We start from the raw sequence: 26,892 nt of genomic DNA, 5'->3' as shown, positions 1-26,892 counted from the left end.
AATGATGAGAGTCAGAGCAGGAGCCATCTCTTAGCATCGGAGTCTAGCTCTATCCCTCTTGCTAACTTCACCCCAGATCATCTTTCCTTTATCAGTTCCTGCACCCTGCCTGAAACACAAGGGGGACTCTGCTCAACAACCTCGGGCCTCTGGCACAATGAATCCCAAAATCAACCACCCAGCTACAGATTTTAGAGACGCCCACAGCCCACATCCACATAGACCTTCTACCGAATCTAAGAGGGAAAGTCTTCTGCAAGGTAGGGACGGGCATACGAGTGCAAGGACGCACCTGTCGCTACACTTTCGGGAGTTGCAGCGGGTGGCACAGCAGCTGGTGCTTGTAGCGTGGGCACCATGACTAGAGTTGCCTGAGACACGGACTCTACAGGGGGAGGCAGGAGTTTGCCTGGAGGTTCACTGGCAACAGCAGAAAAGGAAGCAAGCGATGTGGTGAATTGCGCTGGACCAGCTTCTAAAAGGCGGGAAAGTGTAGGAGCACCTAACAAAAGTGTGAAGAAGGGGGAAAGCACATTAGCCAAGAAGCTACAGAATACTACAGAGCAAGCAATCCTTGGGCTCTTGACCAGCTCATGCCCACCAGGGTTGCACACGCCAACATAAGTCACAAAACGGACCACAGAGAGCTGTCCTGGGAGTCACTTAGCAGGGCTCAGGAGCATATACAAGCAAGGATCACTGTGTGCTTTTAAAAGAGGAAGGGCAGCATTTTATACCACTAAAAGAAATCCAAATCTGGGGCAAAACAACCACATTTTCGTACACTGAACAAATCATAGGAGGTTTTCATAGCTTTCCCTTTATTTGCAAAACCTAAATTCAATTTTCAGTATTTAAAGGTGTGCAGAATTCACAATATTTTGGTATAGATGAAATCAGATAGGGGAAAGAAGGGAGTGAGCAAAGTTTGGCTGAGCAACAATGCCCAAGGGATAGCAGGATTCTGGAGCCATGGGAACTAGTAAAGTATAAAAGGCTTTCATTGAAGCTCAACACAAGTCTTCTGCTGAATCCAGAGTGTTTAGCAGACTTGGAGCCCACATTTTTTTCCTTATAAGGTTTATCATTGCGAGAATGATCTTTAAAAAACAAGGAGGACCAAGCTAGGAAGGCAATTTGGCATCAATCAAGATCTTATGTCATGTAGCAGGGCTGGAGCAGACGAAGTCTGATGCAGAACTCTGAAGCCAAGCCTGTATATGCACCATGTTAACACTGCTCTGGGAGTATTTGGACCAAGAGAAGGTGAATTCTGCAACCAGTATAGAATACAAAGATTTTTCTTCCGATCACTTCCCCAACACCTGCATTTTCCTCAGGAATTACATACTTTTAACATTGTTTTAAAATGGGCCAGAAAACTACTTTTTTAAAAGGTTGAGATTCTCAGGGTACTTTGTGCTGCACTTGGCACCAATCTTTATGTTTGTATTATCCTTTTGGATTTACAAGGGGTGAGAAATTGGATCACACTGGAGAGCTGGATCCAAACGTGGCTGAGCCTCCTTGGGTTAATTAGCTGACGTCATAGGACATTATGTGACAAGCTTCAAACCCTGGCTGCAACGGAAGATTCAGGAATATATTCACACTTTTTCTTCTCTTATTATTATTAAACTTTTCCTGCTTGAACTTTCTTGCACTTGATGCCATAAGACGTCAAAACAAGGGGGAAAATATTATTTATTAAATCTGTATACCACCCTATACCTATAGATCTCAACCTAGTGGGCTAACTGCTGAGGTCGTGGACCTAATTAGGTTTCCCACCACCAGCCTACAACTAGGTGCTTAACAATGAGGGCAGGGGAGAGGGAGGGAAGGAGCAAAGGGGGAGAAGGGGGAAAGGACACACTATGGCTCAGATAAAAGTCTCAAGCTATCAGTTAAATACATACAAAATTCCTTCCAGTAGCACCTTAGAGACCAACTAAGTTTGTTCTTGGTATGAGCTTTCGTGTACATGCACACTTCTTCAGATACCATGCACACGAAAGCTTATACCAAGAACAAACATACGAAACGAATGGAGGACGTGGAAAGGAACATTAAGCTAAACATGAGATTAAGGGGAAGTCAGCGAACAAAGTGATTTAAGGAAGAGAATCAAGGCAATAACATTCATAACACGAAGTAACATGATCAAACATCACACAAAGCCCCGACACATACAAGCAAAGCTTTGACTAAAGGCTTTGCCATGCAAATTACATATTTGGTCTTCCAAGGTCTCAGCTTTCATAGAATATGTTCTTGATTTATTCACATCATTTGAAACAGGACCCTCACATCCCCTGCTGTTCTCAACACAAATGGCAGACCAGAAATTACACACTGTAGCAGTGGATTTCTTCTGAAGCCCCTTCCAACTCTACGATACTAATGCAGAAGAGAGAAAAACACAGCAATAGCAGAATAGGCCTACCTGAAGCAGCAGGAGATGCAGGAACCGTAGTTGAAGCTGACTGCATTTCTCCACCGTGCAGCCCTGGAAGAACCCCTCCCACTTCCAGGAGGAGACCAGAGCTGCTTGTGTGACCAGAAACTACTGTCATGTCGCTCTCACCCACCTGCCAAAGGATATTCACATACTCAAAACCAATACACAGACTCTCCCACTGCTATCCACACACAACAAGGTCTTGCCTGTACTACCAATAAAACTAACTCAGGTTCTTGCAGCTGGCTCCGCCATGGTGCTCTGGCTGCTCCCGTGTAGCATTTAAGCAAGGAGCCAGCAACATGGATAAAGTCAATCAAGTCAATCAAGTACAGAGGCAGGGAAAATCCAAAACAAAAAACTCCCTCATTCTCATCCAAAGAAATAACACTCAGCTTCTCATCCACGGCTAGAAATTCAGGTTAGCTTGGCTTAATTTGTTAGAAATGCCAGACAGGAAAGATCAGCTCAAAAAGGAGAAAATTGTAGAGCTTTCCTTGGAAACACAAGACAGATTTTTCCCCCAAGCCCACCTCCCCAATATAATCAATGCTAAAAACATAAAATGAAACACTATGTATTAAAAAGTCACAGGAGAGATGGAAAAAAATAACCAAGGTGTATATGAAGCAAACAAAGACTACATTGCATAGATGGTCACACACATCCCAGATGACCTTACTCATATGAAGGGATCCCCATATGGCTGCAAATCCTCCCATTCCACATAGTGTCCATTCCACCTGCCCATGCACACTCACCAATGGCGAGAGAAGGCAGGCTTTATGAGACAGATGGGAAAGCTGTGGCCCTCTGGAGATTATTGGACTAGAATGCCCATCAGCCCAAACCCAATTGGCCATGTGCCTGGGGCTGATGTGGGTTGGAGTCCAACATGTGGAGGGCTACAGTTTCTTCACACATCCCTGCTCTTTGGGGATCCCGCCACATGCAGGCAGTGAACAAGCTCTAAATATATTAAGAGAGCAAAACAAAATACATTATGGCTGCCATCCCATACACACTTACCTGGGCGCATGGGATTGCAATGCAAAACATCCAAATTATTGTGTTATTGTGTGAGGTTTCCTAAAGTTCTTGCACTAAAACATGTCTATTTGACATTAATGTTGTAAACCATCTAAAAGTCTTTTTAGTTCGGGTAAATGATATATAATTTCTGTTAAATAAAATAGTTTCTCTCTCTCTGCGTGTGTGTACACACACACACACACACACACACACACACACACACACACACAGTTTTAATTTCACTGTATGCAGCTTGGTTGCCTCCTTCTCCTCTTTTGTAAGCTCAATGTTTACTTAAAATATTTTTATCCCACCTCCCTCATACTTCGAGGTGATTTACAACATATTTAGGACTAAATTATTAAACAAACCACACTAAAAATAAGTCCAGTGAGTGATCAGGAAGCAGTTAATGCTGAAGCACTGGAGGCTAACCATTGTGGTTCTGATCAAATCCCTTGGATGAGAAATCACTGGGAGCCCCGTGTTAGAACAAGATATTAAGTATAATAAATAACTTTTTAAAGAAACACCATTAAGAACAATTAATTTTTAAAAAAGCAATAAAAATCCCAGCCAATCTGCAACTGCATTTCCTTAATACGGCTGTGTATGGTCTTCAACCCTGTATACTCATGAACTAAAAATTCCCAGTTCAAATGCCATCTTAGTATTATGAACTCACTTGGTAGCATTAGGACAGTCACTCTCCCCCACAGCTGTAACATGCAGATAATAATACTGGCCTGCCATATAGGGTTATCATATGAATGACTAAGATGCTGCATGCATAGTGCTTTGTGGAGCTTGGAAAATTTGCTATATAGCAGCCAAAATTAACATGTGGCATTTAAGGCCTATCTAAGCTTCCCCCTTTGAAAAATGCTTGGGCCTTTTGCCCTTTCCAGTGAAAGTCAGTCACAGAGATTCACCAGGACTATTGCATATGTAAGCAGGGAACTCCATACCAGCCTGGGGCTTGTGGGCAGGAGGCTGCCCTTCTTCAGCAGCTCTGAAAGCAGAGGAGAAGGAGGCGGAGTTGCTTTCTGTCCTAGCATCTTTTTCTGGGCTGAATCATCTGTGACTGGGGTCATGGGGGCATCCAGGGAGGTGGAGCCCATAGGGGTGTCAGGGATCCCAATGAAGGAGGCAACTGGGGTGCTGGGCAATGTCCCTGGAGTTACCTGAGAAAGAGAAAAACCACACTGTTCAATGCCACATCCTCATCATCCTGACAAGTCCCAATCACCCCTCCCACCGGGGCCAATGACCAAGCATACCCCAAGCACCTCCTCCATCACTCTTGCTCCCCTCAGCCCTTTGTGTACCTCCACCTTTTCAGACCTACACTAGCAGTTACCACCAAAGTGCATTTCAACCTTTTGCCACACAGCACAAAGCAGGCTTTGTTCTCTGGAAAAGGTTGCATGCAAGCTATCAACATTATAAAAGAAAAAAAGGGGGGGCAAGAAGCCTGGGAAAACTGCAGAGAGACCTATAGCGTCTCAATGGTTTCTCATTCTTGCCATATCCTTACCCCTGGACTAGCCTCTTCCAACGTGGGTTGAGATAAGTCACCCAGACTGTAGTCTGCTCCTGGCGAGGTTGAGCCTGCAGGAGAACGGACCATAATTCCTGGAGGTCTTCGTGATGTGTTCTTAACTGCCTGACGAGCTGGAAAATGCCGAAAATTCAGTCAAGAAGTTCAAAGAATCACCTTGATAAATAAGAAATCTCAGCACAAGATGAAATGATCCCCAAAACACCATCACAAACATTCTTAGTGCTAACGAATTCCTGCTGTTTCTCCTAGCATAAAGAATCAGAATATGCAACTGGTAGCAAATTCTTCCTCAGTGGCTTATCCATCACTAATCCAGGCAGCTTTCTTACTTCATCTCTTTTTCTCTTAGAAGAATCTCTCTGGCATTTTGCCTTCCCTCAGGATTCTTGCACCAAAACCTGGCATCTAATACTGAGGAAAGTCTTTTAAGACGGCAGAGGCCTCTGAAAATCATACATTGTCTTCCACTTCACAAGGAAAGAGTAAGGAAATCAGGCTGACCCAATACATCTACCTGTAGACCTCTTTCTCCGTCTCAGCTCAGTTGCATCACTAAACATGTTCCCCTCCAGGAGTTTGGTTCTATGGGATCAAAAACTGGCTTCCAACTAACCTTGATAAGCAGCATCTGTAGCCTTTCTCTTCACTTCTGCCTCCTCCTCTTCCATTCTTTTCTTCCTGAAAAAAATAGCAAAGTTCAATGTTACACTAGGCTATTGGGTGCAAAACGGAGGTGCTTCCCACGGATGTGTTAGACAGATATCCCACAGTCCCTAATATAATAAGTAACTGCTCACAATTAAGCCCCGAGGCAGGCTTTTCAGCCAAGACCTTAAAAATGTCAGGCCAGATATCAGGACCATTTCCCAAGAATGCCCTCAAAGCTCTACTTCAAAAGCCACAAGGCCTTGCAATCCATGGGATGAGGGAGAGAAAGTGAGCAAATGCTACAAAGCTTGGGCAATTGCACCACATGGGGTAATGATGCCATAAAGCCAAGAAGCGTCAAGTTCAATCATTTCGTTGCAATGCTAAGAACTAAATCTGAGGGCTCAGATATGAAGTCCCAGAAAGAAAGAAAAGCTGTAGCAGGGAAATAATAAGATAACCCACACCACAATGTCATTGCACAGTTCCTCCAGCCTATGGTCCATGTGCCCTGCCTGGATCAGTTCTGCATCCCTCTTCAGCTGCCTGTAGAGACAACACAGATAGGTTTGATCCACGTTATTATTCACATGTCCTGAAGCAACCAGGCTTTTCAAGAGCTCCACACTCCAAAAAATCTGATCGGTACCTGTACTTTTCCTGTGTCTCCTTAATCATCTTCTTTAACTCCTCAACCCGTTCTGCTGTCAGTTTTCTCACAATTACATCTTCCACAGTTTCTACCACTTCTCCCTTCTCACCACGCTTTCTTCTACACAAAAAAAGGAGAAAACAATCTAGCAACCAGTAATGGCTTTCAATCTTCCCATATACAGCACCTTTTGTCCTCACATATCCCACCTAATTCTTCCTTGTTCCAATTATCTCTTTCCCACTTTTGCAATTCTGCAATTCAGTGGAAATGCAATCTTAAAAAGATCACTACAGCCTAAGTATCAGCCAGCCACTTTGGAAATTTGTATGGGAAATTGCAAGAAGCCTACCTTCCCAAACATTGTACAATTTATAGGGACTGAAACACAAATAAACAGAACAAATGATTAAGTCACAAGACACAATAACATATGAAAAAGTGTTTGGCTTCTAAAACTGAGTGACTTTTGCAGATTTAAACATCCTACTGCTCTTTCCTGGGGAATGATGTCGAACTGACCGCCAAGTAAAGCACAGGTTACAAAAATATGAGAAACACATCTACTCCCCAAACCAGAACACAGCATTCTGGAGGTGGGCAGGAGAGCCTGAGCTAATCCAAAATCCACTGGATTCGAAGCTGGCCTCATTGCTGTCATTTGATGGCAATGGGCCTGATTGCTCCGGCAACATTCTGTCTGCCTCCCACCTGGCCAGCATGAGCTATGGGTCTGGATGGAGCCAGATGAGACTGTGGCTGTGCACTTCTTTCATGTTTTGTGACTGCCCAGCCAGGGTTTGGATTGTTCTGCCAGTGCATTATCTTTCTTTGTAACCAAATAATTTAGCTTAGGGTAAAGTATGCAAGTTACTATAATTTCTGGGAGCCAGACTTAAAAAGAAAGATGGTCAGGAAGCAGCGTTTCAGGTACTTTCGTATGCTGTGTTCAAACTATCATTCCTCTTCAGTTCTCAAATAGTCTATAACGCAGTAGTTTACCATTACACAGTATCTTCCTTGCAATGTGAAGTCCTGCCCTGTCCCACCCCACTCAAAGAGGTGGTTTGGCCTTTGAACTCACTTTGGGGTCTCTGTGGTCTCCAGAAGCTCAGAATATTGTGACGCACAATGCTAAAAAAAAGGTAATAAAAGTGCATACAGATTTCAGAAGATAAATCACAACAAACAACACTACGAATCTGAGTTGAGACAAAAACTTGGGGTAGTTTATATAAGACACATTCCACATATTAAAGCTGTTTCCAGATATGTGGGCTAGGAAGTATACTTTCCTGGAAAACAATTTTAAACGTGTTTTCGGCATTTAACATGCGATAGATCCTTACAGAGAGTCCCCTGAATAGGTATTCCCCATAGGTGAAATGCAAGCCTATCATGATGTGAAATTTAAGCACCCTACCTTTTGGGAAAACCAATCAGGTGGGCGGCCTGGCTCTGCAAAGGGTTTGATGGCTCTGCTGACAGAAACCCTAGAGAAAAAGGAGAAAGTTTCAAGATCTTCCCTCCTTTGCTGGGCAAAACATAGTGGGGAAGGTTTGGTCACCAGTTGATTGGACTGGGGAAACTTTGACACACAGACAATACAATACTTTCTGAAAATGACTATGTTACATTGTGCCCCATAACTAGATCTCATTTTAAGTAACTCTCCTTCCCCACATTGTGGTAGTCAGGATGCCTATGTGAAGGTCCACAAAAATTGGGGAAAACTTCCTTCATTCCCCTTCTTTTCAGAAAAAAATAGGAGGTCTATTCCACACACCCCCGCCAAATCTCCTATGCTCTTCTGTGTTAGTGTAACTTAGAAAAAATGGGTGAAATTTCACTAAGTGCTTGGGCCATGTTTTGAGAAACCCATCTCCCACATCTGGATTTTGTTTAAAGAAAAACCCAGCAGTAAGTGGGTGGTTAGAAACAGTCAAAGGTCAAAGGCCTATAGCACGTCTTATCCCCTCCCCTTTCTCTAGGAATGTGTGTATGTGCAGTGGTAGTTATAAAGCCAAGGCTGGATTCAGCAGCCTTTCCATGAGTGTGAGCTTTTATCATCTTGGTGGATGTTACATGCTGTATGGTAAAGTATAGCCTTCTGGAGGTTCCCTCATTGTGAGAAGCAAAGCTACAGGGAACCAGGCAGAAGGCCTTCTCGGTAGTGGCGCCCGCCCTGTGGAACGCCCTCCCACCAGATGTCAAAGAGAAAACAACTACCTGACATTTAGAAGACAACTGAAGGTAGCCCTGTTCAGGGAAGTTTTTAATGTGTGACATTTTCATGTATTTTTAATCTTTGTTGGAAGCTGCCCAGAGTGGCTTCCAATTATTATTATTATTATTATTATTATTATTCAATTATGTTCCAAGGCATAGCAGGAACTGTATTTAGCAACAGTTTTTATGTAGCCAACAGTTATATCCGTTTCTTACCAGTTTTGGTCTCCACTCCGCATGACTGAAGAAGCCAAGCAAAGTTTTTCCCGGATAGACCATGGCTCTGTAGGCCCAGCGCTCAGCAACTTGTGCTCTGATGTGGAAAAAGATAAACATTACGGTGTTGCAACCTGCCCACATAGTTAAAAAAGAACCCTCAAACTAAATTAAATCTATCGCAATCCATGCTGCTTTTGAAAGTTTGGTTTTCAAGCCCCTACACCCTACATACCCCACCCCAAAACAGCCACACTAAAAGTCAACTCAATGAAAAGTCTATTGGTACCAACTCAGTGGCAGAGAATATATGTTGCATGCAAAAAGTCACAGGGTTAATTTCCTGTTAACCTCAGGAAACATTCCCATCTGAAACCCTGAAGAGGTGCCTTCACTTAGTGGTAGGGAAGATTCCTGTCTGAAGCCCTGGAAAGTCACTGTGTGTCAGTATGAACAATAAATAGGCCGTTGGTCTGGCTTAGCATAAGGCAGACATCCCCAAACTCGGCCCTCCAGATGTTTTGGGACTACAACTCCCATCATCCCTGACCACTGGTCCTGTTAGCTAGGGATGGTGGGAGTTGTAGTCCCAAAACATCTGGAGGGCCGAGTCTGGGGATGTCTGGCATATGGCCTTTTACTACCTCCTATGCCGTTATTCCCGGGTACCTCAGCTAAGGAGAAAAGAGAAAACTGACCTGTCATCGGAGGCCTTTCAGACAAGCCACCTCCCAACCAACCCCTCTTAAAGGACAAGAGGGGAAGGGCTCCTGTCCTGACACCTGACACAACAAACGAAGCTTCGCTCAACCAAGAAACATGCACCCTTCTCTAGCTTTGTTTGTTTTTTTTTATGGCGGGGCCAACCCTAGCTCCCCTCTCCGCGCCACGTCCCTCTTTCCCCAAAGAAAGACCCCCACTCACTACCCGTCCCCGCCGCCATCTTCCCGAAGACGCCAACAAGCGCGATGCTTGCTGGGAAACCTGCTCCGAGGAGGAAGGAGAGGGTGGCACTTATTCCTCAAAGTCGCTTTTCTATTGGATGATGGCAGAGCTGGCCGACTAACGGGGTGACCGGAAACAAGGTCTTTCCCTCCCCTGGAGCTCTATGGTTGCCTTCCCAGAGTTCCTTGCTCTGGGAGGGTCAGGAGTGGAAGTGTCCGCACGTGGGTCCGCGTTCTTTCGGCGGCAAAGATGGGCAAAGCCAAGCACCAGGAGTCGAGGGAAGAGCCGGAGCCCGAGGCGACCCCGGAGAAGTCGTACCACGAGCTGGTGGAGAACGTGAACGCCATCGCGCGGCCTCTGGCCTCCCGCAAGTTGACGCGGAAGCTGTACAAGTGCATCAAGAAAGGTGCGCGTGCAGGACGGGGAGGGGAAGGGAAGGAGGGCGGTCCGGCTTTCGCGGGCGGTGGGGGCTCCGTCCAACAATCCTTGCTGGAAACTCTCCCGTTTGACTTGCAGCATCGAAGCAGAAGCAGATCCGGCGTGGGGTGAAAGAGGTCCAGAAATTCATCAACAAAGGCGAGAAGGGGTAAGAACTGCGCGCCGTCGCGACGCGATGTGCCTTCTTTCTCTCTCCATGCCGCAGCCTGACGCTAGCAGTTCAGATCTTGAATTCGGAGCCAGTCTGGTACGCCAGGTCCGGTCCCTACTCCCGCCGTGTTAGGAACTCTTCTTTCTGTCTATGTATCTATCGATCTTATCTATCGGTGAGAGAGATATAGACACGCAGGTATGTGCTGTATAGACACACACACACAAAGCTTTGGAATCAGTAGATGGCATTTTCTGAGATGTTCCTGGTCGCAAGCTTACAAATAATCCTCAACTAGTTTATAATCCTGTGATTCTGTTGGTGCAAGAGACAAAAGGACTGAAGGGACTCTACTTTTAGTGCAGTCTTTGCCAAACTGGTGCCTTCCAGATATTTTGGCTACAGCTCAGGGCCCCAGCCAGCATAGCTGATGGGAGTTGTAGTCCACAACACCTGAAGGTCACCTGGTAGGCGAAGGGTGGGGAACCTCTGGCCCTCCAGATACCATTATATTCCATCTCCTCTTAGTCACAGCTAGCAAAGCTAATTGTCAGGGATTATCAGATTTGCAACATTTGAAGGCCCTCATCCTTGAAGGCATCATCACCAGAGAAACAATCTGGTTGTGTGTGAGAATGAGTAAGGGTGTCTTGCATGCAAATGAGTATACTTTGCCCAGCAAAAACAGATTTTAATCCTTTTCATCAGACCTCGTTTTCAGTTGGCTCTGCATAGTAAGTTTTTTGCCTTGCATAGACCTACTTGCCTCAGTGAGCTATTTCACCTGCTCCCTTATGTGTGTACATGCATGCTTGAAATCTCTTATTTTTGCAAATGATGACTGCAGAGATGAAGCACAATTTGATACGTATACACAGGATTATACCTGTATTACAATATCAAATATTTGGAAAGATTCATAATATATCTGTTTTAATGTGTTTGTTGTCTTCTCTACTTGCATTGCTCTGGTCTTATTTTTGTTGCTGATGCTGCATTGTCTGTCTCTCTTAGGATCACAGTTCTTGCAGGAGACACACTTCCTATTGATGTCTATTGCCACATTCCCATCATGTGTGAAGACAGGAGCCTTCCATATGTCTACATCCCTTCCAAAACGGTAATGTAGGGTGGGGAAGTAGAAGAAGGCTTCCATTTCTTGTAGAATTTTTATTCTTCACCATAGACCTGCATCCTGATAAGGAACAGAAATCTTGGTTATTCTAGAAGAGCAGTTTCATGCAGCTGGCATTTATATAATTTCTCCATGTGAATTGCCACAAGGTCCGTTTGCTGCTTAAAGTAAAAAAGGTAAACTTGTATGTGAATTAGGAAACTGAATGCTGCTTTCCCATTTTTTTCTTTCAGGACTTGGGAGCAGCTGCAGGTTCAAAGCGACCAACGTGTGTTATCATGATCAAGCCCCATGAGGAATATCAGGAAGCCTATGATGAGTGTATGGAAGAGGTGGAGGCTCTTCCCCTCCCTTTGTGAGGAACATCAGTAAGAGATGCTACTAAGACTGACAAACAGGCACTTGCCTGGGCAGTAGCTTGACCCTGATTTTAGAGGAGCAGTGCAAGGAAGAGAATACTGCAATTGGCACTGTCACCAGCCCTGTGGCTCATACCCGCTTCAAGTGCCAGATATTAAGCAACTGATTTAGAAAGAAGTTATTGACTTGTCTTGCAGCAAGGGAAGTTTGTGAAGCTTGGGTGGGGGTGGGGGGAAGGCGGAGAGATTAAACTAATTAAAACACTTGTAATGTTGTGTAGTGTCTATTACAACACATTATTTACCCCTACATACCACAACTTATCCTTGCCAAGGTGAAGTGTTCACCAACTTTTACATTCTTCCACTTGAAGTAGATACATAAATGATTTTTAAATTTAATGTGTAAGCTGATCATGGTAGAGAAACTGCAATATCCCTGTTTTGGCAGGGCAGGTGGTGGCAGTGGGTGTTGTTTTCTCCCTTCAGCAGTGTCCATCCCATTTATTTCAGTGTGAGGGCTGGCATAGTTTGTTCCCCTGGGCTGGGGCAACAGGAGGACGTTGGGGCCTGCAGGTCTACAGTTTCTCCCTTATAAACATCCTTGGACTTTTAAAAGAAGCACCACCTGTGGAACTTTTCAGTCTCCTGAGAGGAGGATCTCAAGGTCAGCTTCTCTGCCCTTGAGAGATAACCCATACCTCAAAAGAAATAGCGCCTCTGAGATGCCCTTCCAGGGACCATAGAAGTGTAGCCTTAGTTAGCTTCCAGCTATTTCCCTTCTCCAGTCTTATGTAATCTAGACCACTGTGGTGTAGTGTTGGACTAGGGCCTGGGAGTTCAGAGTTCAAATCCCCACTTGCCACGAAGTTCACTGAGTGACCTTGGACTAGTAGTCACTGCCATCAGGCTAATCTACCTCATATGGTTGTTGTGCTTATGGGGAGGGAAAGCCATGTATGCCACCTCGAGCGCCTTAGAGGAAAGGTGGCATATATATTTAATAAAATAAAAATACAGTGGTGCCTCGCAAGACAAAATTAATTCGTTCCGCAAGTCTCTTCGTCTTGCAAGTTTTTCGTCTTGCGATGCACGGTTTCCCATAGGAATGCATTGAAAATCAATTAATGCGTTCCTAGGGAAACCGCCTTCAGACTTCTCTGCTGTCCGGGGCGATTTAAAAGCCCCTGGGAAGGCAGGCAGGGGGGACAAAGACTTTTGCCCCCCGCCAGCCTTCAGAAGAGGTCCAGGACCTCTTCTGAAGGCGGGCGGGGGGCGAAAGTCTATGCTCCCCCCTGCCTGCCTTCAAAAGCCGTCCGGGACAGCGGAGAAACACAGCGTGTTTCTCCGCTCTCTCGGGAAGGCAGGCAGGGGGGAGCAAAGACTTTTGCCCCCCGCCTGCCTTCAGAAGAGGTCCAGGACCTCTTCTGCGAAGCAAGCCCATAGGGAAATTTGTATTGCGAAGCGCCTCCAAAACGGAAAACCCTTTCGTCTAGCGGGTTTTCCATCTTGCGAGGCGTTGGTCTTGCGAGGTACCACTGTAATACAAGTGAACACAGAATACATGGTGAAGAGACATGGACAGTTAAGTCCAGCACCGAGGGCCTTCTGGCGGTTCCCTTGCTGCGAGAAGCCAAGTTACATGGAACCAGGCAGAGGGCCTTCTTGGTAGTGGCACCCGCTCTGTGGAAAGCCCACCCACCAGATATCAAAGAGAAAAACAACTACCAGACTTTTAGAAGACATCTGAAGGCAGCCCTGTTTAGGGAAGCCTTTAATGTTTGCCGGACTGTTGTATTTTAATATTTTGTTGGAAGCCGCCCAGAGTGGCTGGGGAAACCCAGCCAAATGGGCGGGGTATAAATAATAAATTATTATTATTTTTATTATTATTACTACCTCTACACTTGTGTAAGAGTTTTGCTCTGCTGGGAGGTTTAAAAGCAATATTATCAAGAACGTGTCTGCTTTAAGGAAAACGTTTCTTTTTGGTTCTAAATATATCACCACCAAAAACCATACACAAGTTTGCTGAAAAGAAATTTATTTAGCTGTATTTCCATGCCATCCATCTCTATCCTGGGTTTAACAGTTCCTGGTGCCTCGGAGGAAGAAAAACTAAGAATACATGCAGTGTGAAAAAACCCTTTGATGTCAAAGGGTTTCTGTGGCATCAGAAAAGTATCTTTAAACGTCTCTCTCCAGGCTAGTGCAGATCTTCACATCCACTGTTATTCCAGACTGATACTCCAAACTACTGCATTTTTTTAACAACAAAAATCTAATTAAAGTGCAACTTGTAAGCACCAACTCCTGCACCTACAGCTTTAAACTATTTACCCTCACCGTTCTAATAAAAATGGGCTCAGCTTTCAAAGCTAAGTTCAGACCTCAAGCAACACAAATTTAAACACTGCCAGTTGTTTTAATATTACTTTCGGATCTAGTTCCAAGGGAGTTCAAATCTCTAAATCAGATTCAAGATCCCTGTTAATTATCCATACCCCCATTCTCCCATATTAGAGCTTTTTTAGGACCATTGCCTAAAATAGTTCACCTAGTCAGGTTCTGATGTATTTCTGTAACCTTAATGAGTACTTGCAAATGCTGTGAATTGTCAGCAAGAGGGGAAAGGATTACTTCAAATTTCTTGAATAAAATAGACTGTATACCTACTTTTAAGGATGTCTCAATGATAGTTACTATTCTACCAGCTTTCTCAACCTGCACAAAGTCATGGTACTTTCTCCATTTTCTACTCCTTCACAATGGATAAAGCAGCTTAGCTAGGCTTTCTAACACTCAAAAGCAGCAAGCTGCTATCATGTACCTGTCATAAAGTATGAATTTCTTTAATATAGTGCTGTCCCAGTTTTTCACTTGTGTTATTTTCATTAGGAAACAATACACCTTATTACTTATACCTTGTTTTTTGAAGAGCCACACTGTGTATTAGTACACAGAGGCCCCAAACTCCACCTTTGTTGATTCATATATTTTCACCATTGCATTTCCAACCTATTTTAAACTTTTCTTCAAAATAGCAGTAAGCCAAGTTTCTAGCATACTTCTCCCAACTTAAATTCCATCCTTCCCATTGTCAAAAGAACATACTGGGCAGTGGGAAGAGAAAGGCAGCTCTAAGACTCCCCCCCCCCCCAAACTGATGGATTGAAACAGAAAAAAAAGACCTAGATTTATCTTGAAGTGTTTTAAAAATAGCAACAGCTCCCTGTGTACTATTTGTGATACAAGCTGTATCTCAACAAGTAGAGCTATGCATGGGGAGAGTGTAAACCATCTTGCTAGGAAGGATCACTGCCAGTTAAAGCTCCCAGGAAGAATCCTAGGAAGTAGTATGTTGCGAGGAGTACAGAATAATGTGGCTTGGCTTACAGTAGACATAAGATTGCTCTCCTCTGGCCCAGTGAGCTACAGTCAGTTCCCAGCGTGTAGCAGCTAATACTGTTCACAGCAGAAGACCATTCCTGCCAGCATATGACACCTTCCATCAAGCATTATCCCAATAGCCTATTTTCACCAGAACATCTCCAAGGCATGCCATTATCAAAAGATTAGGCGTTTTCCATCAGCTGGGCTCTGCTCCATGGGACAATATGGACACTTCAGCCTGCACAAAGAAAGATAGATCAGAATCAAAACAAGACCTTAGAATTCTCATTGGCAAGTCCTGCCAGACCACTAAAGCAGATAAGCAGGAAGCTGACCCAGACCCATACTTCCAGTAGACCACTAGCAAGTCCTGGTTTTTGGTCCACTACCTCACTCTCTTCTCTGCCCTGTTAACGTCTGATTTGGCCTTGGACTTGCCACTTACTAAGAAACTACAGTGGTGCCTCGCAAGACGAAATTAATTCGTTCCGCGAGTTTTTTCGTCTTGCGATTTTTTTCGTCTTGCGAAGCACGGTTTCGGGAAAGTTTTGGAAAAGCTTCAAAAATCACCAAAGTCTTCAAAAACCTCAAAAAAGGCTACCACACCGCATGCTATGAGTTGCTCCTCGAAGTCAAGTCGCAACTGTATTAATGGTGTTAAGAAAAAGGAAACAAACTTGCAAGACGTTTCCGTCTTGCGAAGCAAGCCCATAGGGAAAATCATCTTGCGAAGCAACTCAAAAAACCAAAAACCCTTTCGTCTTGCGAGTTTTTAGTCTTGCGAGGCATTCGTCTTGCGAGGTACCACTGTACAAGGAGCAGTGCTAATGTCCCCCTTACTATAGAAAACTGCAGTATAACCTAGTTACCCAGCAGAGGGCAGCAGACACAATGAAACTAACATGTAGTCCAAAAAAAAAAAAAAAAAATGATAGTGAGAAACTGCTTCAAGATGAAAGGGACTTCCTGGACCTACGGTACATTGAAATGAGATGTGTGGGGAATCTAATCCTGTCAGGGTGACCACAGCATTTCACAGCTAGGAGAGCCTGGATACTTCATGTTTTCAGGCAAGAGTTCATCATCCACAGCCTCCCAGAATTGAGGAAAGTAACAGTTTGTAAAAACCACTCACTTCCCTCCATTGATGAGCTTGTTAAGGGCATCTCGAGAAATAACATGCCCACAGATGAGCTTGATGGGTGGGTTAGAATCAGTTGTCTGCTGGCGCAAAATGGGACACGCAAAGACCGAGTGGTACCAGCATTTCATCCCAAGCTCAATTTCAATCTGATAAAACAAGCAGAAAATAATTAGGCCCATCACCTGGTTGTTATAGTTAACTTTCTTCCACAAAAATATCCCCACCCTGCAGCTCTCTCATAGCACCCTACCCCTGAATGGGCCAGGCACTCACAGGCAGCTCATCTTTGTGGCTCCAGACACCCGTGCACTGTCTCTGCTCAATCACAGCCTTGATGTTCATCAGCACCGGCAGTGCTACACATCCTGCAGCAAAGCTGCCGAGAAAGAAGGAGGGAGGAGATAGCTCAGCACTGCTCAATCCACCGCCAGTCCCACCCATAACAAGCTTTACCTGACACTCAGAGGTGACTCCACTGAGAGACCTAACAGGGCACAGGCATCACGAGTGAATATCTCACAAATCTCAGTCCACTGACTCTCATCCAGAAGATGTCTATATGGAGAATTCTTAAGGCCCAAGCGCAGGTACACCAGGCTGCCCATCATCACCTGGATCTCTGCAGATGAAAAATGCAGGAAGCAGCACTCAGGTAAACATACTTCTGCTAACGGGGCTGGCCTGTTATGGAACCAGTTATTGGGAACTGGTGATACCTATGACAATGACCAGGCTGAGTCAACAACTCCCAAGACTTCCCCTACTAAAAAGGGAAACTCCAAACACTTTGAAGCAACAAAATAGGAGCCCTATTGGGTGCGGCAAGGCCCAGAGAAACAGCCTAAAGGCAAGAAAGCTCCTCCCAAGGAACAAGTAGCAGAGTAGGCTTCTGGAAACAGCCTCACCTTGCTGATGCAGGTGAGCAAAGGGCTGGAAATGGCGTGCGTAGCTCAGGGCCTCTAGCTCCTTGCCTGGACCACCAGCAAGGAGCCTGATGAAGTGGAGTCGATGCAGCCGGAACTCCAGATTGCTGTTCATTTCTGCCAGCTGCTGTCGGTGGAAGACTGCCCAACTGAGCAAGAGACAACACTGCTCAATGCCATCATCTACATAGAAAGCTGCCCTTAGAGTGGGTGCTACTCCAATCCAAGCTACATATTTGTGGACAACCTGGTCTGAGGCAGGTTGCAGAAGCATGCTGTGAGCTCACAAATTCAGGTATCTTATTACAGAAATACCCTGGCCTTGTGTAGAAGATAATGAGTGAAAACAAAACAAGCAGAACTTCTCGGTGCTTGTTGGAAGAGAAAAGATGGCAGACCCGTAGAGTGGATAGGCTCACTGATAATGAGGAGTGTGGTTCCCCCAATGGTTCTTGCCATAGGCTCTACTTCAAAATCATTGTGTTAGGACTCTGTTTCCTCTCCCACAGTGCTTCCTAAGAGGGGAAACAGAATATAGCTCATCATTCTTACCTCAGAGCAGGCTCCAGATCCTGTTTGTGCAGAGCTTCCAATATGCTGTTAAGTTCCAGGAATGGCTTTTTAAAGTCTACATCCACATTCACAGTGGATTCCTGTGGAAGGGCAAGCCAAATTAGAACAAGGCTCACGGCAAGGTAAATATTCCCAGAGGGAGGCTGTCAAGTACATATCCATCCTCTGCAGGTTGGATAGAACAGGCAGCAGAATAGGCAGCTTGTTGTACTTTGCAGTGGAACTGGCTGGCAGGTTCAAGCTTCTGATCCTCCTGCATATGCAAGCAGGAAACAGAGACCTTTCCTGGCACATCTCAATGGCCAATACCAAGCAGCGCCGTGGCACAATGTAGAGATACAACTATCGGTTCCCATACAGCATGCAAATAACATTTGCACTTCCATCTCCTCAAACCCCTGTACCTGACACAGTTCCTCCGCCACTCCCAGCATCCCTTGTTGGTAGAGGTGCTCTATGATGGCCAACACCAGGATCTGCTTCTCTTGAGATTCCCAGACCATAGCAGGAACAATGCCACACAAATCAGCATCAAAATGCTGGAACAGAACAAGGAGTCAGTCATTCACTAAAGAAAGCCCCATAACAAGTAGTATTCCAGATCCTAGAACAATAAGTGGCTTTCCATCAGCATTGAGTACAATACTAGCTGTCATCCCATATCACTATGAATTTGGCAGTATCTACAGACAGCTAGAGAAGTATACTGAAGTTTTGGACATAGTAGTGGCACCCATATTGCACCCCATGCAAGTCTTTTTTTCAAATTCAGGGGCATTCTTGTCAGTAACTTGTTTCCAGTAATTTAAACAGTCTGAGAGAAAAGATGACAGGCAAGCAACAGAGCTAAGGAACCTCAGAGCAAGGAATTGGATAGGCAGAAAGGCTTGTTGTGTGCTGGAGAAATGTGGATGCTCTTGATGTAACAGCAAAAGGAAAGCACATGGGTTAAGTCTTCCTCTCCATAGATACTGATGGGGAGGGACCCTAGGCCCAATCCTCAGTTGAGGCAGGAGAACTTCCTTCAATTTCTTAAATGACAACAGCTGAATTACTGGTTTCAACTCCAAAAACTTATTCATGATCTGGGCTTCCCACAGTGCTTGCCACTAGTTCTTCAGCTTTGAGTTTAAAAAGGGGGTACAGTGGTACCTCGCAAGACGAATGCCTCGCAAGACAAAAAACTCGCAAGACGAAAGGGTTTTTTGTTTTTTGAGCTGCTTCGCAAGACGATTTTCCCTATGGGCTTGCTTTGCAAGACGGAAATGTCTTGCAAGTTTGTTTCCTTTTTCTTAACACCGTTAATACAGTTGCGACTTGACTTCGAGGAGCAACTCATAGAACGCGGTGTGGTAGCCTTTTTTGAGGTTTTTAAAGACTTTGGTGATTTTTGAAGCTTTTCCAAAACTTGCCCGACACCGTGCTTCGCAAGACGAAAAAAATCGCAAGGCGACAAAACTCGCGGAACGAATTAATTTCGTCTTGCGAGGCACCACTGTATAGTCATTTGATGGAACTTATGCATGTTGGAAAGCAAGGTGGGTTGCCATCTTGGCAACTGCAGAGAGATCACATTATCATGGCATGAACAGAGTTTGCAATGGTTTCTAGTCGTGTTCACTATTAAGGCTTAAATAATATCCCTCTCCTTGGCAATAGTCAAGGAAATTCTCACAAGATTCAACTCTGATTCTTCTGCTTAATGCCCCCCCGTGCTTTCACTCCTAGCCCTGCAAAACCAAAACTAATCCCATTTGAACTATGTCTGTGAAGAAAAACAAAAAACAGGAGCCACCCTTGTTTAGCCAATACAAAGCACACCTGTGTTTACTAGAAATACTGAACTCTGGACAATCTAATACAGTGGAACCTTGGGTTGCGAACGTGATCCATGCGGGAGGCACGTTCACAACCCGGAGCGTTCGCAACCCACAGCACCGTGTCTGCGCACATGCGTGACGCGATTTGGTGCTTCTGTGCATGCGCAAAGCATGATTTAGCGCTTCTGTGCATGCACAAGTGCCGAAACCTGGAAGTAACCCGTTCCGGTACTTCCGGGTTCGGCGCGTCGGTAACCCAAAAATGCGCAACCCGCAGTGTTCGCAACCCGAGGTATGGCTGTATTCTTTTATGCAGAATTCTAGATTTCAGTGTTAACACAGAGGAAAGACACTGGTTCTGCAGGTTGGAAAAACAGGGAGACATTTGTGGGCCTGGATAAAATCAGGCAGTGTGGATGTAGTCAAAGCACAATATAGGAGAGAAGATGCACACTGCACTAATCCATTAAAGACCCATGTTTCAATAATGAGCTCTATATAGGGCGATGGAGCACATACAAGAAAAACATTTGCTCTCAAAACTCATCAAGTTTTCAGTTTTAAATGCTTGGGTTCCCACCTTGCTGCTGAAACCTACTCACCCTATCGATTGCTTTGCCCACACGAGAGATACTGCTGTGAATGTCTTTGTGGTCTGAAGCTAGGTTCTGCACTGTGTCTTTGATCTTCTTACAGCATTGGGACATAACCAGGGAGAGAGTAGCAGACAGTGGCGTTCGTTGCAAGGCTGCAGGTGAAGCAGCAATTATATCTTAGTGTGGGTGCCAGTTCAAGAGCATACAGGTAACTCGAATCTTACACTTATTTTACTTACACGATTGCAACTGTGTACAGGGGGGTATTTTAAAAAGTAGTATAAACAGCAACAATTGGGAAACACTTGCCTGCAAGCGCTCCAATTGGAGAACAGCCTTTACCAAAGGCGTCATGTGCTTTGAAGACACTCAAACTCCGGATGCAAGGGAGAAACGTGCTAAGAGGAAGGCACGCTTGGCAAATCCACACTGAGATCAACTCCCGCCCAATGTCCCCACTGTGGAAGGACGCATGGAGCCAGCATTGGCCTCCACAGTCACTTATTGACTCATTGTTAAAACCGTGTTTATGGAAGACAATCTTAGTCAGCTACGAGTGATCGCCAAGGAAGAAGAATTATTAAATACATGGAGAGCAGTGGAAACCCATCTCTCCATTTATTTATTTTCCACCCACCCTCACAAGGCTGTGATCACCGACTTACCTGGCTTTGGGAAGGCAGTGCTAAGGCTCTGGCAACATCCTGCAGCCCTCACACCCAAAGCTGACCAGTTCCCGGTTTTGCACATTTTTGCATTTACATGTGGACTCCCAGAACTGAACCATCATGTAAGATGCAAATTACCTGTAGTCTATAGAGCAAGACTTCCTTATTGCTTACAAATCTGATCTGGAACAGGTAGGAATTAACAGAAGCCAACAGTTTCCCCCCAGATCTTAGTCTTGGGAGAAATTTATGCTCACCAGTAAGAGAATGAACAGATTATGGGGCTATAGGTGGGTGGGGTCTTAATTTTATCTATTTATTATTACATCTATACCACTTTTCTTTCAAGGAACTCAAGGTGACATATATAATTCTCCCTCTTTCCTTTTTATCCTCAAAACAACCCTATGAGGTAGGATAAGCTGAGATAGTGACCAGCTCCCTCCTCACTCCCTCCTCACAGGCTCTGGACCTGGTGTCTTCCATGGCGACACTAGGGCTCTCCCAGTTTGTTTCGGGCCCCACACATCAAGCAGGCCACACGCTGGATTTGATCTTTGGCGTCGGTATAGATGTGATCATGTTTCCTTCGATGAAGGTGCCATGGTCTGATCACTACGCTCTGAAAGCCAGGATTGACGTTCCACCCCCTCCCTGCTTGGGTGGCGAGCCGATTTGGGCTCGCCCGCGGAGGCTGATGGACCCTGATAGATTCCGTCAAGCCTTGCGGGACCTTGCTCCCCCTGGCGACTCATTGACTGAGCTTGTTGAGGGCTGGAATACCCAGCTCCTGGCAGCCATCAATGAGATCGCACCTAAGCGCCCTCTGCGTCCCCGCAGAAACCGGGCTCCCTGGTTTACCGAGGAGCTCCGGAATATGAAGCGGGACCTCAGACGGCTAGAGCGAGTATGGCGGGGTGCCCGTGACGGAGCTTCAAGAACATCCTATAGAGTTTTTATGAAAACCTATGAGATGGCAGTGAAGGCCGCTAAGAAGTCCTACTTCTCGGCCTCCATTGCATCCGCTAGCTCTCGCCCAGCGCAATTATTTAGTATAATTCGATCTTTAACGTCCCTCGAAGGACAGCCAAATTTAAATAACAATTGGACACACAGCTGTGAGGCATTTGCGAGCTTTTTTGCGGAGAAGGTCCTGTTGCTCCGCCATGACCTCCCCGCCAATTTCGATACAATAAAGGAACTGGAGGCCCCTCGACTGTCCTCGGGTCCAGTATTGGACCACTTTGACCGGATATCCCCAGCCGATGTGGACAGACTCCTCCGAGCTGGAAAGCCCACCACTTGTCCTCTCGACCCGTGCCCGTCCTGGCTGATTAGAGCGTGTCCAGACGAGGTGCGGGCCCCCCTGGGGGATATCATCAATCTGTCCCTTGGCACCGGGACATTCCCACGGGAACTGAAGGAGGCGGTGGTGCGCCCGCTCTTAAAGAAAACATCATTAGATCCCTTAGATCTATCCAATTACCGCCCGGTCTCGAATCTTCCATTCCTGGGTAAGGTGATTGAGAGAGCGGTTGCTGAACAGCTTGGTAGGTTTCTGGATGAAACATCTGCTCTGGATCCATTCCAGTCCGGCTTCCGCGCTGGTCATGGGACCGAGACGGCTCTGGTCGCCCTAACAGATGATCTCCGCAGGCAGCTGGATCGAGGTGGGTCGGGGCTGCTGATTCTTCTAGATCTGTCAGCAGCCTTTGACATGGTCGATCATGAACTCCTGGACCACCGCCTTGCCGACGTGGGGATCCAGGGCACAGTCCTTCAATGGCTGCGCTCGTTTCTCTCTGGTCGGGGACAGAGGGTGGCGCTTGGGGGGGAATTGTCATCGCGCCACTCCTTGGTGTGTGGAGTGCCTCAGGGTGCGATTCTCTCCCCGATGCTTTTTAACATCTTTATGCGCCCCCTCGCCCAGCTTGTCCGGAGTTTTGGGCTGGGTTGCCATCAGTATGCTGATGACACCCAACTCTATCTGTTGATGGATGGCCATCCTGACTCGGCCCCAGACACACTGACCAGATGTCTGGAAGCTGTGGCTGGATGGTTACGTGGGAGCCGGTTGAAGTTAAATCCTGCGAAGACAGAGGTCCTCTGGCTGGGGCGGGACGATATGGGATCGAGGGGGCAACTCCCATCTCTTGCGGGGGTGCAATTGGTGCCAGCACCGTCCGTTAAGAGTCTGGGTGTAATCTTCGATACCTCCCTCTCTATGGAGGCGCAGATTACAGCTATAACAAAGGCGGCATTTTTTCATCTCCGCCAAGCTAAGCAGTTGGCCCCTTATCTCTCTCGCCCTGACCTAGCCACTGTGATCCATGCGACGGTCACCTCCAGACTGGATTATTGTAACTCGCTCTACGTGGGGCTGCCCTTGAGACTGACCCAGAAACTCCAGCGGGTACAGAATGCCGCAGCGAGACTCCTTACGGGGTCCTCGCTGCGAGATCACATTCACCCGGTGCTATACCACCTGCACTGGCTCCCGGTGGAGTATAGGATCAAGTTTAAGGTGCTGGTTTTAACCTTTAAAGCCCTATACGGCCTAGGACCCTCGTACCTACGGGACCGCCTCTCCTGGTATGCCCCACAGAGAAACCTACGGTCTGTAAATAAAAACATCCTCAAGGTCCCAGGCCTCAGAGAGGTTAGGCTGGCCTCAACTAGAGCCAGGGCCTTCTCGGCTGCAGCTCCAATCTGGTGGAATGCTCTGTCACAAGAGACTAGGGCCCTGCGGGACCTGACATCTTTCCGCAGGGCCTGCAAGACAGAGTTGTTCCACCAGGCCTTTGGTCAGGGCGCAGCATGACTCCCTCCTCTGGCAACCTGCACAGTATTTTGGTTGCCATCAATTTGATTTTAATTAATTTTTATAATGAAATATTTTAGAAGGTGTGATTATTCAACTATTTGGTTATTTGATTGTTGTTAGCCGCCCTGAGCCCAGCTTCGGCTGGGGAGGGCGGGATATAAATAAAATTTTTTAAAAAAAAAAAAAAAAAAAGCTCAAGGTCATCCAAGGAGCTTTCATGGTCACATAGGGATTTATATACTGGTCTCCCAAATCCTAGTCCAGCACTCTAACCATGACACCACACTGGCTTTTCCCACTGCTTCTAGAGCAGGAACACTCAAAACCAATTCTAGGAATCTTGCTGCTTTCAAATAGATGATATATAAATTACGGTATAATATGCTCCAAGAAAACAGGAGAACGTTCTATAAAAGCAAAACACACATTCAACCTTTTCACTAATCTATTAGTAACATAAACAATAGCTTTCATTGGTTAACACAATCTTTGCTGTGCTAATTTATCATCATTAGTCCTAAGAGAAAACCTTGGTTCTGAGTCCTAAACAAACAACTTTATTGATAAATTCTGGTTCAGCAAACTCATGCCAAAATTTCCCTTTTGTCAGAGATTTCCTTGAAGTTTCAATGTACTGATAGTCTCCCAGAGACACTGTTCCAGCAAACAAAGAGGTAGAGGTTGAGGTTGTAAACATCAACTTCCCTGCCAAGATGGATCACAATCTACCAGTACTGTCATTCCTGAAGATATTTCAGTACATCCTCCTCCACAGTTACTTCAGATTTGTGGGAAATTTGTATCTTCAGGTCAATAGCACTACCACTGATACCTGAACAACTCTACATTATGCCAACGTATACAATATTTATGGCTGTCTTCGATCAACCATTCTTTGGCTTCTGTTTCAAAAGGTTCGAGGACTTCAAATGGTACAGTGATACCTTGGTTTACGAACAGTCCTGTTTACAAACGACACGGTTTACGAACTCCACAAAACCGGAAGTGGTGTTCTGGTTTGCGAACTTTACCTTGGTCTACAAATGGAAGCCGAACGGTGGAAAGGCACCGGCGGCAAGAGGCCTCATTAGGGAAAGTGTGCCTTGGTTGAAGAATGTATTTGGTTTAAGAACAGACTTCAGGATCGGATTAAGCTTGTAAACCGAGGTACGACTGTAACCTGTTCCACGACTGGTCCAGACTCAGGCTGATGGCAGGGTAAGAAGTTAGAAATGTGTTAACTGTGTAGCTACAGAATGGACAATACAAGTCCTATCTTAACCCAGAAACCTACTGACAACTTCATTTAGGAAGCACATAAGCTTCCAGCTACCACAAGGAGCACACCACACACTCCACTGTTGGTAACTCAAGCTTACAATGCAACCAGATTTGTTCCGGTTCCTTGGACAGGGACTCACAACTAATTCAGTTGTAAAATGACTGTAGCAAATGATGCTCCCTGTAGCTACATTTCATTGCCTTTGGGGCTCCAGGGATTACAGATTCTCCCATCCACCCACACTATATATCTGCCAGCTGAGGATAACACCACACATTTGATGCATCTAAAAAGAAAAGGAGCAGCCCTGCCACAATATCAAGTTAGCCTACCTTACACGACAGGGTTGTTGTTTTTACCCCCATAGTGTCCACATGAAGCTAGCCACTCTTAAACCCAAACAGGGCAATCTTGGGCCAGCCACTCCCCTTCAGCCTAAGCTCTACCTCACAGGGTTGTCGTTGTGAAGGACAAAACAGGCCACCCTCTCTTGGAAGAACGGGATATAAATGTAATAAATAATGTGGGTAGGTCATTCTGTGCTCGGTGGGGCTTATATTTTCGACCTAATGAGGAGTGCACTCGAGAAGCCGCCAGCTGCAGCCGCTCCCGACGCCGCCCTCGACCCTCCCGCCCTTCCTTCCTTCCTCGCTCCCTCAGAGGCAGGAGCAGACTGGCCACCGCGCGTACCTGCAGCGCCCAGCTCCTCCCTCAGTTGGCTGACGTAGCGCAGCAGCTCCTCCAGACCTCGCTCGCAGTGCTGGCCGTAGCACAGGAACTTCTGCAGCACTTTGTCCAGCTCCCTCTCCACGCAGGCGCACCGCTCCATCGCCCCGGCCTTGCCTCTGCCGCGCGCGCCCTGGAGGAGGCGGGACAAGAGCGCCCAATCAGTCACCGGCCCGGCGCGGCCATAAAGACCCGAGCCAAAGGGGAAGGTGTCAGGGAGGAAGAGAGGGAACGGAAAGGAAAACACCCCACCCACCCCGGCCACCCTAACCGCTTGGTACTGGCCTAGAAAGGTACTGTGGCAGCCCCTTATGGGCTGGGAGTGTGTATTTCACGGCCCGGAGCGTTCAAACTGGGAAGGCGAGGGACACCATAGGCTTTAACTCGTCTCAGACACACTCTGGGCGAGACTAGCCCACCGTACTGTGGAGGTGGAGAACACACGCACACCCCTTATATTACAGTGGCACATTCCTTTACTGGTCGGTGTGAGCACTGGACGGAACCATTTCCAGGGACAGCCGGGGTGGGGAAGGGGAAAAAAGAACAGCTAACCTGAGAGTTGCGGAATGAGACGTCAATCTTCTCCGGACCGGAACAACAGAAGAATAATTGCGTATCAAGCCGCCTCCTTCCCTGGTGCGGTCCTATATAGGCATAACTGCTAAAGTTCTCTAATGATGGATCAAACCATCCTCATTTTCGGATAGGGTGTGCCTGGAATGAACCATCAACGGGCAACAGCTGGGTGGAACGGACCATTCTTGGCTCGGATGACGTGCAGTGCAGGACTGGAATGAACCATTTTTAGAGCTAATCAGGACCCACTTTTAGTTTGAAAGCCTAACGAAGTGTTTCTGCAGTGACAGATCAGGCAGAGGCTTGTCGGTTTGTGAAAAATAGCTCATTATCTAAAAAGGTACCTATTAAGAACGACCAATCCTAGCAGGTTTAGTGCTCCAACTGGTGACACAGCCCTGGCATGTTTTACTATGGCTTTTCTGAAGCATTTCTGTTAATTCTTCAGCTCAAGGTGTCAGAGATGGTACCAACCTTTAATATGTGCTCAAGCAGCATGTCTACGTAAATATTCATCTTGATTGCTGTAGTGCA

General features: G+C 46.1%; 3 protein-coding genes across 22 annotated transcripts in view; 1 reads left to right on the top strand and 2 right to left on the bottom strand.

Moving 5' to 3' along the window:
• Positions 1–9,848, bottom strand: part of BRD8 (bromodomain containing 8) — a 29,860-nt gene extending 20,012 nt beyond the window's left edge. For 5 of the 18 annotated variants that reach the window (XM_077924680.1, XM_077924683.1, XM_077924685.1 and 2 more), the window contains exons 1-11: positions 9,727–9,845; positions 8,803–8,899; positions 7,781–7,850; positions 7,442–7,491; positions 6,355–6,477; positions 6,171–6,251; positions 5,671–5,735; positions 5,031–5,167; positions 4,462–4,677; positions 2,447–2,591; positions 293–502 (exon numbers count right to left, since the gene is read on the bottom strand). In XM_077924680.1, coding sequence (XP_077780806.1) covers positions 293–502; positions 2,447–2,591; positions 4,462–4,677; positions 5,031–5,167; positions 5,671–5,735; positions 6,171–6,251; positions 6,355–6,477; positions 7,442–7,491; positions 7,781–7,850; positions 8,803–8,899; positions 9,727–9,745 — 1,213 coding nt within the window. In that variant the 5' untranslated portion in view covers positions 9,746–9,845. Of the gene's footprint in view, positions 1–292; positions 503–2,446; positions 2,592–4,461; positions 4,678–5,030; positions 5,168–5,670; positions 5,736–6,170; positions 6,252–6,354; positions 6,478–7,441; positions 7,492–7,780; positions 7,851–8,802; positions 8,900–9,500; positions 9,670–9,726 lie in introns of those variants that run through there. The other 13 variants (XM_028718531.2, XM_028718534.2, XM_028718533.2 and 10 more) reach the window with 10 other exon arrangements.
• An 82-nt stretch (positions 9,849–9,930) lies between these two features.
• On the top strand, positions 9,931–12,101 carry NHP2 (NHP2 ribonucleoprotein). The gene is made up of 4 exons (XM_028718540.2): positions 9,931–10,153; positions 10,264–10,333; positions 11,351–11,456; positions 11,705–12,101. Exons 1-4 carry the CDS (start codon positions 9,997–9,999, stop codon positions 11,828–11,830), a joined length of 459 nt encoding a protein of 152 aa, XP_028574373.1. The 5' UTR covers positions 9,931–9,996; the 3' UTR covers positions 11,831–12,101.
• A 1,756-nt stretch (positions 12,102–13,857) lies between these two features.
• RMND5B (required for meiotic nuclear division 5 homolog B) lies at positions 13,858–26,642 on the bottom strand. 3 transcript variants are annotated; one of them, XM_028718530.2, is made up of 9 exons: positions 26,335–26,642; positions 20,286–20,431; positions 18,268–18,402; positions 17,843–17,943; positions 17,273–17,439; positions 16,821–16,986; positions 16,641–16,743; positions 16,359–16,513; positions 13,858–15,461 (listed from the first exon to the last, which is right to left on the bottom strand). In XM_028718530.2, the coding sequence occupies exons 2-9, from the start codon at positions 20,388–20,390 to the stop codon at positions 15,398–15,400; spliced, it is 996 nt and encodes a 331-aa protein (XP_028574363.1). In that variant the 5' UTR covers positions 20,391–20,431; positions 26,335–26,642; the 3' UTR covers positions 13,858–15,397. The 3 variants fall into 3 exon arrangements, with proteins under 3 accessions (XP_028574363.1, XP_077780818.1, XP_028574361.2); XM_077924692.1 differs by lacking the exon at positions 26,335–26,642 and adding an exon at positions 25,750–25,882 and having other exon boundaries at positions 20,286–20,437; XM_028718528.2 differs by lacking the exon at positions 26,335–26,642 and adding an exon at positions 20,945–21,364.
• Between the last annotated feature and the right edge of the window lie 250 nt (positions 26,643–26,892).

Source organism: Podarcis muralis, chromosome 2 (genome assembly GCF_964188315.1).
Source record: "Podarcis muralis chromosome 2, rPodMur119.hap1.1, whole genome shotgun sequence".
NCBI classification, from domain to species: domain Eukaryota; kingdom Metazoa; phylum Chordata; class Lepidosauria; order Squamata; family Lacertidae; genus Podarcis; species Podarcis muralis.
This window is presented reverse-complemented; position numbering and strand designations above follow the sequence as displayed.